This window comes from Geotrypetes seraphini, chromosome 13 (assembly GCF_902459505.1).
Source record: "Geotrypetes seraphini chromosome 13, aGeoSer1.1, whole genome shotgun sequence".
NCBI lineage: Eukaryota > Metazoa > Chordata > Amphibia > Gymnophiona > Dermophiidae > Geotrypetes > Geotrypetes seraphini.
Window position 1 is genome coordinate 82076309 of NC_047096.1, and position 15263 is coordinate 82091571.

The following is a 15263-nucleotide window of genomic DNA, read 5'->3' on the forward strand; positions in this document are numbered from 1 at the left end:
CAGGCGGTCCATGACATATCAACAAAAAATGGTAATAACATAACCTAACTAACTAACTATCAGCCGTGTGTACAAGTCTGAGATAAATGTACAAATATAAGAGTACATTATAATGTAATGTGTGTCACTTAAGATTATAGGGTGACTCATACATTCACATAGGTCAATAAGATGATACGGTAAAGTAAGCCTTATAGTCATGATTGTCGTGATTCTGGCTCACCAGGACGGTCATGGGGTAACTCAAACGCTACTTCACCAGACAGCGGGGCCCACATTTTTGTGAACTTCCGGAGCGAATTATTACGTTCCGCAGCAACCCTTTCGTACCGAGCACACAGGCAAACAATGTTCCACCACTCATTATACGAGACATTGGAATAAGCCCATCCTGGGCTCCGTGATAGACTCACATTGCCTTCGTGTTCTACCTGCTTCCCGACGCCATAAAGAGGACGCTGAAGTGCCGGGCCGACCAACTTTCCTCACCTGACATCAATTCTGGCTGGCCAGGAACTTCCTCTCCGACTTTAGAATTGACGTCAGTTGGGGAAGGCTGGTCCCGGTGCTTCTGCATCCTCTTTACGGCGTGGAAGCAAGGAGAGCTCAGAACGCCACCATGGCCTTTTCCCCAATGGCTGCGGCAGTGGTGGCCTGTTCCCCGATGATAGTGTTGGGTTGGGGGAAGGCAGGGAGAAAGGGAGATAGAAAGAAAGAAGGGAAACAGAAAGAAAGAGGGGACAAAGAAAGAAAGGGGACATGGAGAAAGACAGGGAGACAGACAGAAAGGGGGCATGGAGAGAGAAAGACAGGGAGACAGAAAGAGGGCATGGAGAGAGAACAGGGAGACAGAAAGAGGGCATGGAGAGAGAAAGACAGAAAAAATGATAAAAATGTGTCCGTTTTGAGAATTTATATCTGCTGTCTATATTTTGCACTGGGGGCCTTTTACTAAACCGCAACAGTTGTTTTTAGTACAGGGAGCCTATGAGCATCGAGAGCAGCACAGGGCATTCAGCGCAGCTCCCTGCACTAAAAAACGCTATCGTGGTTTAGTAAAAAAGGAGGGGGTATATTTGTCTATTTTTGTATAGTTGTTAGTGAGGTGACATTGCATAAAGTCATCTTCCGTGACCTCTTTGAAAACCCCTGGAACATAAATTATAATTAACATTTTCTCTGCGTAGTGTGCTTTGTGTTTTTTAAATTTTATTGTTGTTAGATGATTTGGTCATTTTAAAAGTAGCTCGCAAGCCCAAAAAGTGTGGGCATCCCTACAATAAACCATCACCTATTATTACATCGGCTGCAGGATATAGGCATAACTGATCAAGTCTTAGCATGGTTTTCCTCCTACTTTAAAGATTGTTCATCAAAGGTTTTTTTCAACAGTTCAACTTCAGACACTTTTCCAATTGATTTTGGCATACCTCAGGGCTCAGTTCTTTTCCCATTACTATTTAACATTTTTTTTTCTCCATTAATATCACTTGGCCAGTCCATTGGTTTTACCGTATTCGCCTATGTGGACAATATACAGTTAATATACCCTATCAATCTTGACACCCCAATTGACATATCTACCATTAATCAAAAATTAACAAAAATCAGCAAATGGCTGAGCTCTAATATGTTGTCTCTTAACACCAGCAAATCTAAAACAATGATATTCCCCATCAAGGATGAGCTAACTTTGTCCAGTCTGATCAAACTTGAATCTACCCCAATTCAAACAGTGCAATCTATTAAACTATTGGGAGTAATCTTTGATGGAAAATTAACTTCAAGCACTTGTTTCAGACCCATCTTGCACATCTTTCTACCATGATAGAGTGGTTCTTTACACTCATCCCAAGTTTCTCCCTAAGATTGTCTCAGAATTTCATCTGAATCAGTTTATAGTCCTTCCTGTCTTTTTTCCAAGACCACATTCTCATCTTAGCGAAGCTGCATGCTAAACATTGGACTGTAAACGAGCTCTGGTTTATTATCTGCATCGCAACAAACTTCACATGACTTCCACTTAGCTATTTCTCTCATTTGATCCAAACAGACTTGGAGCTCCACATGGCTGGCAGACTGTACCTCCTTTTGCTATGCTTGTACTGGACTATTGCTCAAAAGTCAGGTCACTGAACATAAAAGTCAGAGCAATGGCAACTTCAATAGCTCCCATTGAGGATTTATGTAACGCAACCATTTAGTTTTCTATTCATACATTCATAAAAACATAAGAATTGCCGCTGCTGGGTCAGACCAGTGGTCCATTGTGCCCAGCAGTCCACTCCCACGGCGTCCCCTAGGCCAAAGACCAGTGCCCTAACTCAGACCAGCCCTACCTGCGTACATTCCAGTTCAGAAGGAACTTGTCTAACTTTGTCTTGAATCCCTGGAGGGTGTTTTTCCACTACTGTTTAGAGCAAGGGTGTCCAACCTGCGGCCCAAGGGGCACATGCGGCCCAGTGAAGTATTTTGTGCGGCCCCGGTCGAGGGCAATGCAGTGTTTTCCTTTGCTGCCCCTATTTATTTACCGTCTTGCCAGCTCCCTCCTCTGTCTTGCTGCAGCGTTTGCACGTTTGTGCGGCCCAAGAAACATTTTTTTCGGCCAATGCAGCCCAGGAAAGCCAAAAGGTTGGACACCCCTGGTTTAGAGAATTGTTCCAGATCGGATCGTTCAGCCAAGCAGTTCTCCACTTAGCAGTCAATTTACTCTCCAGCCCCTTTTAGTTTCAGCTAGAGTCCTTTATGTGAGAATATGCTACCTGCTTGTGCTAGGATAAAGTACAGTTACTTACTTGCAACAGGTGTTATCCGAGGACAGCAGGCAGATATTCTCAAAACCCTCCCACCTCCCCTAGTTGGCTTCTTAGCTTTTTTACTGAACTGATGGTACCACAAGCTAACATCAGGCAGGAAGACACCAGTACATGGGCAGTCTCGAGACTTTGAATATTTTTTAAAGTGACAGTATACTTTAACACTATCTGTACTGGGCTCCATGGTTGACATAAGAACATAAGCTGTGCCTATGCTGGGTCAGACCTGAGGTCCATCATGCCCAGCAGTCCGCTCACATGGCAGCCCATCAGGTCCAGAACCTGTATACTAGCCCTTTATCTATACCCTTCTATCCCCTTTTCCTTCAGAAAATTGTCCAATTCCTTCTTGAACTCCAATACCCGTACCCTGTCCTATCACTCCCTTTGGAAGAATGGAAAAATTATGTTCTTACCTGTTAATTTTCTTTCCCTTAGACGCAGCAGATGAATCCAGAGACCAATGGGATAGCTCACATCTACCAGCAGGCGGAGATAGAGAAACTGATTAACAGGTGGTCCTATTGGCTGGCATTCCTCCTGTTTATCTAGTATAGCTCCTTGCCCAAGCATCCGTAACCATCAATAGGCATAGCGTGTAAAAAACTTCTTTCCCATAACAAATCTCAAAATGCAATAATACAGAAAACAACCTGCCATAATAACAAACTGCGAAAGTTGCAAAAGAAAAAACCGAGAGACAATATCCAGAAAGGGTGGGGCTCTGGATTCATCTGCTGCGTCTAAGGGAAAGAAAATTAACAGGTAAGAACATAATTTTTCCTTCCCTAGCAACAGCAGCAGATGAATCCAGAGACCAATGGGATGTAGCAAAGCAATCCTCAATCTGGGTGGGAAGCAAACGCCGCCTCCGCAACAACCAAACACAAAACGCCCCTACCGCATGCACCCCCACATCCAAGCAGAAATGCGGAGAGAAAGCACTCTAGGAAGACCAATTAGCCGCGAGACAAATCTCCTCCAAGGAAAAAACCTCTGGGCCGAGCCCAAGAAGTAGCCATCGCTCCGGCGGAATGGTCATAAAGTTATTTCGCCAACCGCTTCCCTGCCAGCAAGCAAGCATAAAGAATGTCCTCCTGGACCCATTGAGCGATGGAGGCTTCGGACCCCGCCATACGTTTGAGGCGTCCCTTGAAGAATACAAAAAGGAGATATAAACAACTAAAAGTCGTTAGAAACCGAGCTCGCGGAGAACGCTACGTACGTATCAAAAAATGCAGTGAATAAAAGCACTGCTCCCAATTTCTCCTCCCAGGAAGAAGGAAGGAAAAGCGAGCATGACATAAAAGAAAGGATGACACCCCCCTAGAAAGAAATAGTGGTACCATCCGAACTGATACCCCATATTTCGGAAATCAGAAATAGGAATCTCTGTTAAACAAGGCCTACAACATAGAAAACTGCAGAGCTGAAGCCATGGCCACAAGAAACCCCATGTTCAACGGCACAGCCCTTTAGAGTCCCAAAAGACAAGGATGAAATGAAGCCTTCGGTAAACTGAGAAGAAGTACATGAAGATTGTACTCCAAACCGGGCTTTCTAAGAGGCACATGAATATACCGCACTCTGTTTAGGAACTGAACTACATGAAGCTGAGAAGTAAGCGAAGAGCAATATATCTAGCCCTTGTAACAAGCCAAGAATGGCTGAAGGGAATTGAAAGCTAAGCCCTCGGCAATACACTTGTGCCAAAAAGGAACTCTGGAGTGTTTCAAACGTTAAGAAGCACCCAAGAAAGGAAAAACCTCCAAAAGGAAGCAGAAGCCACAGGAGAAGACGTCTGTAGCACCTGGATAAGAGAAGAAACAACCTGCTTCGCATAACCCTTAAACGTCAACCAAGATTTTTCAAAAAACTAGGTCGTAATACTAAAGTAGTACAAATATCCATGTTGATCGGACCCTAGGCGAGCAAAGCTGGAAATACCAGGAAACTTCTTAGTCCAGCTGTCGAAAGATTCATCAAATCCGCATAGTAAGGATGGCGCCGCCAATCCAGAGATTCTACAAATACTGTGCCCGGAAAGCGAGCTCGAGATGGCAAATCCAAGCCATCATCAGCCAGTGGAAAACACTGAAAAAGAGAAGGCAGAGGCGAGAAAGCAGCCATGCAGCTACCCCCTCTAACTCCCACTTCCTGGGCCCGCCGAAGAAGCTAGGAAGCTTAGAATTGAGAGACGAGGCCATGAGGTCTAGGTCAAGGAGATCTCACGTCCATAAAAAGAGCTAGAACGCCTGAGCCACAAATCTCAATATCCAGGATGCAGAAGATTACACTATTACTAACATGCACACTTTCCAGAGTGTACACAGCGCTGTACACTGTAACATATAAGAAATAGGCCATGCTCAGATTCTATCCAAACTCTTATCCTGATCCAGAAAAGGATCTGCCAACAGAAGACGAAGATGAGAATCCACCCATTGAAGCAGACCAACTTCACCTGCCAACTGAAGACGAAGATGAGAGTCCACCCATTGAAGCAGACCAACTTCACCTGCCAACTGAGTACAACACCTACTGCCCAAGCTGTAGAGAAATACCCCCATCATAATACTGACCAAAAGGACCCTCAGAGGCAATCCGGAAGAATGATCTGAAGCTCCAGAAAGGTAGCCTGACCCTGCTCAAGAGCAGAAGAATGAACAAGTACTGAGTCGCCTCTGAAGACCAGACTCCTGGAGCTGAGGATGGAAGCCACCGAGCTCCCTAACCCGACAGCCCGGGATGGTCGGTGGTCATGAGCTAGTCCAGCAAAGAACGAGGCATGCCTTGAAAAGAGAAATCGCACGGAGCCACCAAATCATACAGAGCGATGCAGGAGGAGCATACCAAATAATTGGAGCCCCGAGATACCGGGAACCACCGGAACAAAAGCGACTGCTGTAGCATAAGAAGGGGAAAGCAAGCCGAAGTTCCCAGTGGAGTCAGCAATATGGATCACAGAAACTGTACAGAATCCCATACTCTTGGTCATGGTAAGCGAAGAAGAATACCAATCTGAGACCGAGACCTCACGCCCAAGTCTCCGGAAAGAAACACATGTCTCTCCTATATGAATAAAAACATTACCCCGATATACCTATAAATAGTACAGGAGAAAAGAGCGCTGTGCAAATTCGAAGATGCACGTGTAAAGAACTGAGGAAAAGATACCACCCTTTTCGTGTCAGTCAAATGGCCCGACTGGAAGTCGTCCAAATCAAGCAGGCAGTCAAGAAGAAATTAGATGAATCGCCTGGTAGCGCCAAAACGGTACCACCGCCCACATCACCTAAAACGTTCGTGAAGCCTTGGGTAGGCTTTGGCATGTGCCAAAACCGAAAGCGCTGCTCCAAGGGAGGCAGGCAAACCCAGTGCCGAATCGGAGTCCATAGAGAAAATATAAATATACTACCATGTTGTCTGCAGAAATGTGTAACCCCGAGAAACTAATTCAGAAGAATGGGATCCAGCCTGCCCAATGCCCCCGTCTCGGGCACTATGCAGTAAGTGGAACAACGTCCCTTAGTTCCCGAAGAACTACAAGAACTGTCCTGAGGACCAGTAACACTGAAAAGGGAAACACAAAACATAGAGACTCCAAGAACGAACTGGAAACCTGAGGAGGATGCAAAGATGCAAGCATCCTGAAAAATCTTCACAGCCCCCTGACCTGACATTATAGCGTTTTCTCCCTCATGAGAAAGCCTGAAGAGTCATTGAAAGAAGTCAAGATCCCCTCAGAATGAAGTGCAGAAGGTCAGGGAATGGTAGGATGAGACTGTAGGATCTGCAAGAAGATTCTCCTAGGAAAATTCAAGTTTCACAATGTAAAGAGGAATATACTGGAACCATGAAAACAGTACTAACCCCATGTAACATGAGCGAAATACGTATGTCCTTTAAAGTGAATACATACTACACTCATCAAGATGCTGCATCTACCGCCCCGTGGAAAACAACAGCATCCTTACAGATATCAGACAAAGCTCACATCGCTAATGAGAGCTTCAGGGATGAGGCTAACAGCCACATAGCGCGTGATCCTCCGCGGGTTTGATAGAACAGGTAACTGGCTCCTGGTTAAAAGGAACTGTACAGCCCTTCCTGTCTGGACGGGGGGCCCGTCTAGCATGTGCCATGAGAAAATGGTGACAGGAGAAACCAGCGTGATAAGCATAGAAATTTGAAGTCCAGGCCCCCTCAGAAATAGAGAAAGAGAGTCCTGGCCGCAGGAAGATGCGCAGTGTCATTATGCCCATAGAGACAGCCCGAACTGTTTGTACTACCTTTAGGCATATATATCCTGTGCCACTACTAGACACATGCAGCTCAGCACAGAGGCCCAAATAAGGACAATTACCAACAGACAAAGGCTCAATCTGCAGGGACCCCAAGAGAGACAATGAGATACCTGTGTGAAATACAGGGCACTATCTTACTGCTGATCTCACCGTGCCGTGAGTTGCCGTATGTCGCCCCAGTCCGGAGACAAACCGAGACTGGGTGACCTAGCACAGGGCAGAGTCTCTCTGGTAAACCCCTTGAGTGCTAACCCCAGAGTCCGATTAAACAAGCAGCTTCCTTCAATGGAGTACAGCAGGAACACAGACATAGACATATAAAGCTGCCCAAGCTTGTCCCAAAGCTGGTGACACACATACAACTTGTCTGAACCGGAAAGGAGAGAAGCCCCGGCATATCCTGACAAAAGTCAGCTGGAAACAAACAACCGGAACGCTGCAGCTCTCCCGCCATCACCGGAGACCCAAGCGCACGCCGGATTCTCACTGACACGTGGCCGCTGCATCAACGCTCCTAGAAACATAGTTGGATTCAAGCCCTGCAAAATTTACCCTGCCGCGGCTTGCATAGAAATAAAATCAGACTCAGGGAATAACCAGAAGAACGGCCCACAGTGCCGGAAAAAACATGTCCCATTTCATGCTGCTATAAACCGGCACCTGCACAATCAGCTGTACATGGCCGTGACAAACACCAATGAAAGAGAGCCTCATAATAAACAGGACTACTGCTGCACTGAAACCCAACAATGAGAACAAGTGCGAGCAAGAAATCGCACCGCTACTGCCGCACTGTAACCAATAATGGAAACCAAGCGCGTGCATGCAAAGGGCAGGAAGTCCCGGCTCCCTCCACGGATTTCTAGTCATAAAACTTAGCCTCAATAAAATATCCATGCCTTAAATGTACGATGACCGAACCCACAGTACTAAGACTCCCAAACAGAACCTGAAGTTCAAACAACTGTAAAAGCCAGACATACTCACAAGCTAGTTGTTAGGGCTGGTTGAAGCAAGTTTGCAGCAAAAGCATTGCAGAATGTAACAACTGTGGTCTCTTTTTTTTTTACACAGAGAAGGGAAAGAAGAAAAAAATTGAGACCCAGTCAGACCCTCTAGCAATGGAGGGAGGGTGAGGCAGGGACAAGGGGGGGCCCAAGTGTAACCTCTAAAGCCGGCACCGTTCAGCCGGACATCCCTGTCTCACTGAAGAGAAAAATCTCAACAGGAGAAATAGCATTGCCAGCTCACTGAAGAGAAACCTCAACAGGAGAAAATAAAGTTCCAGCCACAGCCAGAATTCAGGAGCTAGTTGAATAGCGACTTTTTCCTGCTGGGAGATAGAGAATACTAGATAAACAGGAGGAGTGCCAGCCAATAGGACCACCTGTTAATCAGTTTCTCTATCTCCGCCTGCTGGTAGATGTGAGCTATCCCATTGGTCTCTGGATTCATCTGCTGCTGTTGCTAGGGAAATCTGCCTGCTGTCCTCAGATAACACCTGTTACAGGTAAGTAACTGCACTTTATCATACAGTAGTTCCAGGGTGCTTTAATGTGCACTATGTTCCAAGAGATGCAACAATCTACACCAGGGGTCTCCAAAGTCCCTCCTTGAGGGCTGAATCCAGTCAGGTTTTCAGGATTTCCCCAATGAATATGCATTGAAAGCAGTGCATGCACATAGATCTCAGGCATATTCATTGGGGAAATCCTGAAAACCCGACTGGATTCGGCCCTCAAGGAGGGACTTTTGGAGACCCCTGATCTACATCCTTCCCAAACACACACACATATATGCAGCATAGTTTTCTCACTGCAATTACTGACTTTGATAGCAGGGGGAATGAATGAAAAATGGCCCCAAAAATTGCAAATAAAGGTTTGTAGAGGCCAATTCTGATTGAGCTGGAAGCTCAGAGATAGCAGGAGGAGTGCTCAGATTATGGTCAGACATTTGGGAGACACAATCGTTAATTAAGTTGACATCTAGTGAAGTTTCATAGCTGTTGATTAGATAAAGCAAAGATAATCTGTTTTGTCACTGCCAATACATAGCAACTGCTTCCTATAGCCAAGGCAATGGGCATTTAGCTATTCTCATTATTTTCTCCTTGTTTTCTGCAGATGATTCATACCAGTCGGACTCTGATTGAATCATCAGATGCTGTTTATACCAAACTTATACAGGTGCAGCAAACAGGTAAGTAGCAACAGCAAAGGAGAATGAGAAATGAACATGAAAGCACTGTCGTGTGTCCCTTGCAGAGTCAGGTTTCCAGAGGGAAGCAGGATAATACCACACTGTTTTTCTGATGTTTCTAGCAAGGATAACAAAGCTTATCTTGCAGATAACATGCTACCTTGAACTTTTGAAGGTTGTGCTGTTGGATTACTGGGCTATAGCTCTTATGTATGAAAGTACTCAAGCCCTACTGGTCTTATTAGAAACACAGGGGGTCAATATGTTGGGTTAACTTTTGGAGGTAGCAGGTCAGTTTTTCCACCTGCTCCCCATTTAACCAGGTAAAACGGCATGCCATTGGGGGGTATTCTGAAGCACAGTTTTACTTTTTCCAAGCAATGCGGATCCAGGCAAAGGTACTGGCCACATCAGGCTATTCAGATATCCAGATAACCTTATCTGGGGTTTTTTTCCAGCAGAAAACTTGCTTGGATAAGTTACAATTACTCTTTCAAAAACTACAAAGACTAGAGGACACTCAGTGAAGTTACATGGAAATTCCTTTAAAACAAAGAGGAGGAAAACTTAATGAATAGTTAAACTCTGGAACTCATTGCAGGGGTTGTGGTAACTATGATTAGCATAGCTGAGTTTAAAAAGTTTTGACAAGTTTCTGGAGGAAAAGTCCATAGTCTACTGTTGAGATAGACCTGGAGGAAACAGAAAAACATGATGGCAGATAAAGGCCAAATGGCCCATCCAGTCTGCCTTTCCACAGCATCCACCATCTCCTGTTCTCCCTGAGAACTCCCACATGCCTGTCCCACACTTTCTTGAATTCAATCTTTGTCTCCACCACCTCTACCAGGAGACTAGTCCACGTATCTACCACCCTTTCTATAAAAGAGTATTTTCTTAGATTACGCCTTAGTCTATAACTTCTTAACTTCATATTAGTTCCTCTTATTTCAGAGTTTTCCTTCATTTGAAAAAGACTCATTTCATATACACTAATGTCATGGAGATATTTAAAAGTCTCATTCAAATCCCCTCTCTCTCACCTTTCTTCCACAGTATACATATTGAGATCTATAAGTCTATCCCCATAAGCTTTATGACAGAGAAGACTGACCAGTTTAGTAGTCGCTTTCTTGATGGACTCCATCGTATTTATGTCTTTCTGAAGGTGTAGTCTCCAGAATTGCACACAGTATTCTAAATGGGGCCTCACCAGAGAGAAAAACAATGGCATTATCACTTCTTTTATCCCACTGACCATTCCTCTCACTATGCACTCGAGTATCTTTCTTGTATATCTCCCTTTTGCCATCGTCTTCTCTCCCCAGCCCTCCCGGACTAGCAGTGGCAGCTCACTGTGCATTTAACTTCCTCACATAGCTATTGTTACTTTAGCAATTCAATCAGACAGCCTCAGGGCCTTTGGTATGCTGGCTCACCTCCGATGATGCAACTTCCTCTTTCTTTGTGGCGGGCTGGCCTAGCAAAGGCCTCAAGGCTGCCTGATAGAATCGCAAAAGTAACTCTAGCGGTAGCTTTGTGGGGAAGTTAAAAGCAGACATGAGATACCACTAGGGCAGGGGTCGGCAGACTGCAGCTCATGAGCCCAGGCCCCAACGCTTTAATCTCCCTCCCAATCTCACATTCCTCCCCTCCCCCAGTCCTACCAAGGTACCTGGTAGTCCAGCGAAGGTCTTTATGGCAGGAGTATGGTCCTCTCGCTCCTGCCTCTTCATGGCTGACTTTTAAAATAGCTGCTGTGACCTCTCGCAGCTGTTCATGGCATTTCCTGTAGTACTGTGAGTTGCCGCGAGAGGTTGCAGCAACCATTTTAGAAGGCAGCCATGAGGAGGCAAGAGCGAAAGGGCTGTGCTCCTGCCACAAAGACTTCCGCTGAACCACCAGGTACCTCGGTAGGCCTGGGAGGGGGGGAATCAGGGGGTTGGGAGGGAGATTAAAGGGTCAGGGCCTGAAAAGGGGAGAGAACCTTGGCTATGGATTGGAGGGAGGGGCAGGTGTTGGAGGGGAGAGAAGCTACCCCTTGGATAAATTGGCTCTTTGCTGTAAAAAGGTTGCTGACCCTTGTGCTAGGGGTAAGAGAGGTACTGCTGGACATGGGGAAGAGAGAGGGATAGATGCTGGGAAGGAGGGACAGGGAAGGGAGAAGAGGTACTGGTGGACCTGGGAGGAGGGGAAGAGAAGGAATTGCTGCTGGAATTGAAGGAGAGGAAAGGGAGAGGCGCTGAATGCTGCCAGCCGCAATGGAGGGAGGGAGGGAAGGAAAAATGTTGCTGGAGGGATGAGAGTGGTGAGAGAGGCAGAAATGGACAGAGTGAAGGGGAGCTTGAGATGGTACATGGGGAAAAGCATATTGGTTGTGAATAGGTTGGGGGGGAGGGAAGGAAGGAAAATTGTTGGGGGGTGGGAAGGAAAGATGTCACACTCGAGGGAAGGGGCATGGAGAGAGAGAGAAAGCATGCAGGAGGCAGAAAGTTTCAAGTTTAATAAAAATTTGTATACTGCCTATCAGTCTTCTAAGCAGTTTGTATATAATAAAAATAGTAAAATAGGGTAACATACATTAAAACATACAGGACCAACTGGAACTATTAAGGTAAAGAAGTGATGGACTCATGGAGAGAGAGAGGGAGAGATGTTGGATGGGAAGGGCGGGAAAGAGAAATTTCACACTCGGGAAGGGGAAGAGGGCAGAGAGTGAAAATTTGGACTCATGGAGGGAGAGAGAGATATTGATTGGGGGAGGGATGAGGTTCGGAGGAGAGGAAGCATGCAAGAGGCAGAGAGAAAAAAATGTTGGACTGGTGGAGGGAAAGGAGGGAGAAAGCACAGTTACTTACCGTAACAGGTGTTATCCAGGGACAGCAGGCAGATATTCTTGACTGATGGGTGACGGCACCGACGGAGCCCCGGTACGGACAATTTTAGAGTGATCTCACTCTAAGAACTTTTAGAAAGTTCTAGCTCGGCCGCACCGCGCACGCGCGAGTGCCTTCCCGCCCGACAGAGGCGCGCGGTCCCTCAGTTAGTATAAGCCAGCTAAGAAGCCAACCCGGGGAGGTGGGTGGGACGCAAGAATATCTGCCTGCTGTCCCTGGATAACACCTGTTACGGTAAGTAACTGTGCTTTATCCCAGGACAAGCAGGCAGCTATTCTTGACTGATGGGTGACCTCCAAGCTAACAAAAAGAGGGATGGAGGGAAGGTTGGCCATTAGGAAAACAAATTTTGCAAAACAGATTGGCCGAAGTGACCATCCCTTCTGGAGAATGTATCCAGACAATAATGAGATGTAAAAGTGTGAACTGAGGACCAAGTAGCAGCCTTGCAGATTTCCTCAATAGGAGTGGAACGGAGGAAAGCTACAGATGCTGCCATTGCTCTGACTTTATGGGCTGTGACAGAACCTTCCAGTGTCAGTCCGGTCTGAGCATAACAGAATGAAATGCACGCTGCAAGCCAATTAGACAACGTACGTTTAGAAACAGGACGTCCCAATTTATTCGGATCAAAGGACAGAAAGAGTTGGGGAACTGATCTGTGGGGTTTCGTACGCTCCAGATAGTAAGCAAGAGCCCTTTTACAATCCAAAGTATGCAGAGCTTGTTCCCCAGAATGAGAATGAGGTTTTGGAAAGAAAACAGGTAAAACAATGGATTGGTTGAGATGAAATTCAGAAACAACCTTGGGGAGAAACTTTGGATGTGTACGCAGAACCACCTTGTCATGGTGAAAAACCGTAAAAGGTGGATCTGCAACCAGTGCATGAAGCTCACTGACCCTCCTGGCAGAGGTAATGGCAATAAGAAAAAGTACCTTCCAAGTGAGAAATTTGAAAGGAGAGGTAGCTAAAGGTTCAAATGGAGGTTTCATTAAAGCGGAAAGAACCACATTGAGATCCCAGATAACCGGAGGGGCTTTAAGAGGTGGTTTCACATTGAAAAGCCCACGCATGAACCTGGATACCAGGGGATGAGCTGAAAGAAGTTTTCCATGGACTGGCTCATGAAAAGCTGCAATGGCACTGAGGTGGACCCTGATGGAAGAGGACTTCAGGCCAGAATCAGACAAAGAAAGAAGATAATCCAACAACGTCTCCACCGCTAGGGAAGTGGGATCAAGATGATGAAGAAGACACCAGGAAGAAAACCTCGTCCACTTTTGATGGTAACATTGTAGAGTGGCTGGTTTCCTGGAGGCATCCAGAATGGAACGAACGGGCTGAGACAAAAGAGTATCAGTCGAGTTCAGCCCGAGAGATACCAAGCCATCAGGTGTAGAGACTGGAGGTTGGGATGCAGAAGGGTTCCCTGCTGTTGCGTAAGCAGAGAAGGAAACAGAGGAAGAAGAAAAGGTTCCCTGGAACTGAGTTGAAGTAGAAGGGAGAACCAATGTTGCCTGGGCCACCTCGGAGCAATCAGAATCATGGTGGCTCGTTCCCTCTTGAGCTTGAACAAGGTTCTCAACATGAGAGGTAGAGGAGGGAAGGCGTACAGGAACAGATTCGACCAGTCGAGGAGAAAAGCATCTGCTGTGAGACGGTGTGGAGAGTAAAGTCTTGAGCAGAAACGGGGCAGCTGGTGATTGTGAGGAGCTGCAAAGAGGTCTATCTGAGGAGTGCCCCATTGAGTGAAGATAGACTGTAGAGTTACAGGGTCGAGTGTCCACTCGTGAGGCTGGAGAATTCTGCTGAGTTTGTCCGCTAATGAATTCTGTTTCCCCTGAATGTAAATAGCTTTCAGGAAGAGATGATGGTCTATGGCCCAATTCCAGATCTTCTGGGCTTCCTGGCATAAAAGGCGAGAGCCTGTCCCACCCTGTTTGTTGATGTAGTACATCGCAACCTGATTGTCTGTGCACAACAGAAGGACCTGAGGAAAGAGAAGGTGTTGAAAGGCCTTGAGGGCGTAAAACATCGCTCTGAGTTCCAGGAAATTGATTTGATGCTTCTTTTCCTGGGCTGACCAAAGACCCTGAGTCTGGAACTCGTTCAAGTGAGCTCCCCATGCGTACAGAGAGGCGTCGGTGGTGATGACTAGTTGATGAGGAGGCTGATGGAACAGAAGACCTCTGGATAGATTTGAGGATACCAACCACCATTGCAGAGACTGACGAAGAGATGATGTCACAGATATGTGTCGTGAGCAAGAGTCCGACGCTTGGGACCACTGGGTCGCAAGGGTCCATTGAGGAGTGCGCAGGTGAAGACGGGCATGAGGTGTGACATGAACTGTGGATGCCATGTGTCCCAAGAGCACCATCATTTGTCTTGCTGAGATGGACGGCAGAGGAAGTACCTGGTGACATAGAGACTGAAGGGTCTGAAGCCGATTGGATGGCAGGAAAGCTCTCATGAGGAGTGTGTCTAGGATCGCTCCAATGAATTGAAGTCTCTGAGTGGGAATGATATGAGATTTGGGTAGATTGATCTCGAATCCCAGAAGTTGCAGAAACTGGATGGTTTGGTTGGTGGCCAGAAGGACCGCTTGGGCAGAAGTGTCTTTGATCAACCAATCGTCCAGGTAAGGAAATACCTGCAGGTGGTGAGAGCGCAGAAAAGCCGCCACCACAATGAGACATTTGGTGAATACCCTTGGAGATGAGGCAAGACCGAAGGGCAGCACCTTGTACTGGTAATGACAATGATTGATCATGAATCGGAGATATGGTCTTGAGGTTACATTGATCGGTATGTGAGTGTAAGCCTCTTTGAGATCGAGGGAGCATAGCCAGTCGTTTTGATTTAGAAGGGGATAAAGTATGGCTAAAGAAAGCATCTTGAATTTTTCTTTTACTAGATGAATGTTGAGATCGCGAAGGTCCAGGATGGGTCTGAGATCTCCTGTCTTTTTGGGAACTAGAAAGTAACGGGAGTAGAATCCCTGCCCCTTTTGATCTAGAGGAACTTCCTCTATAGCGT

The 15263-nt window shown here is 46.3% G+C and overlaps 1 protein-coding gene across 3 annotated transcripts in view; it reads left to right on the forward strand.

Moving 5' to 3' along the window:
• LOC117347622 (inactive phospholipase C-like protein 2) overlaps positions 1–15263 on the forward strand; it is a 100420-nt gene that overhangs the window by 52230 nt on the left and 32927 nt on the right. For all 3 annotated transcript variants that reach the window (XM_033918772.1, XM_033918774.1, XM_033918773.1), the window contains one exon: positions 9250–9325. In XM_033918772.1, the coding sequence (XP_033774663.1) occupies positions 9250–9325 (76 nt within the window). The remainder of the gene's footprint in view (positions 1–9249; positions 9326–15263) is intronic.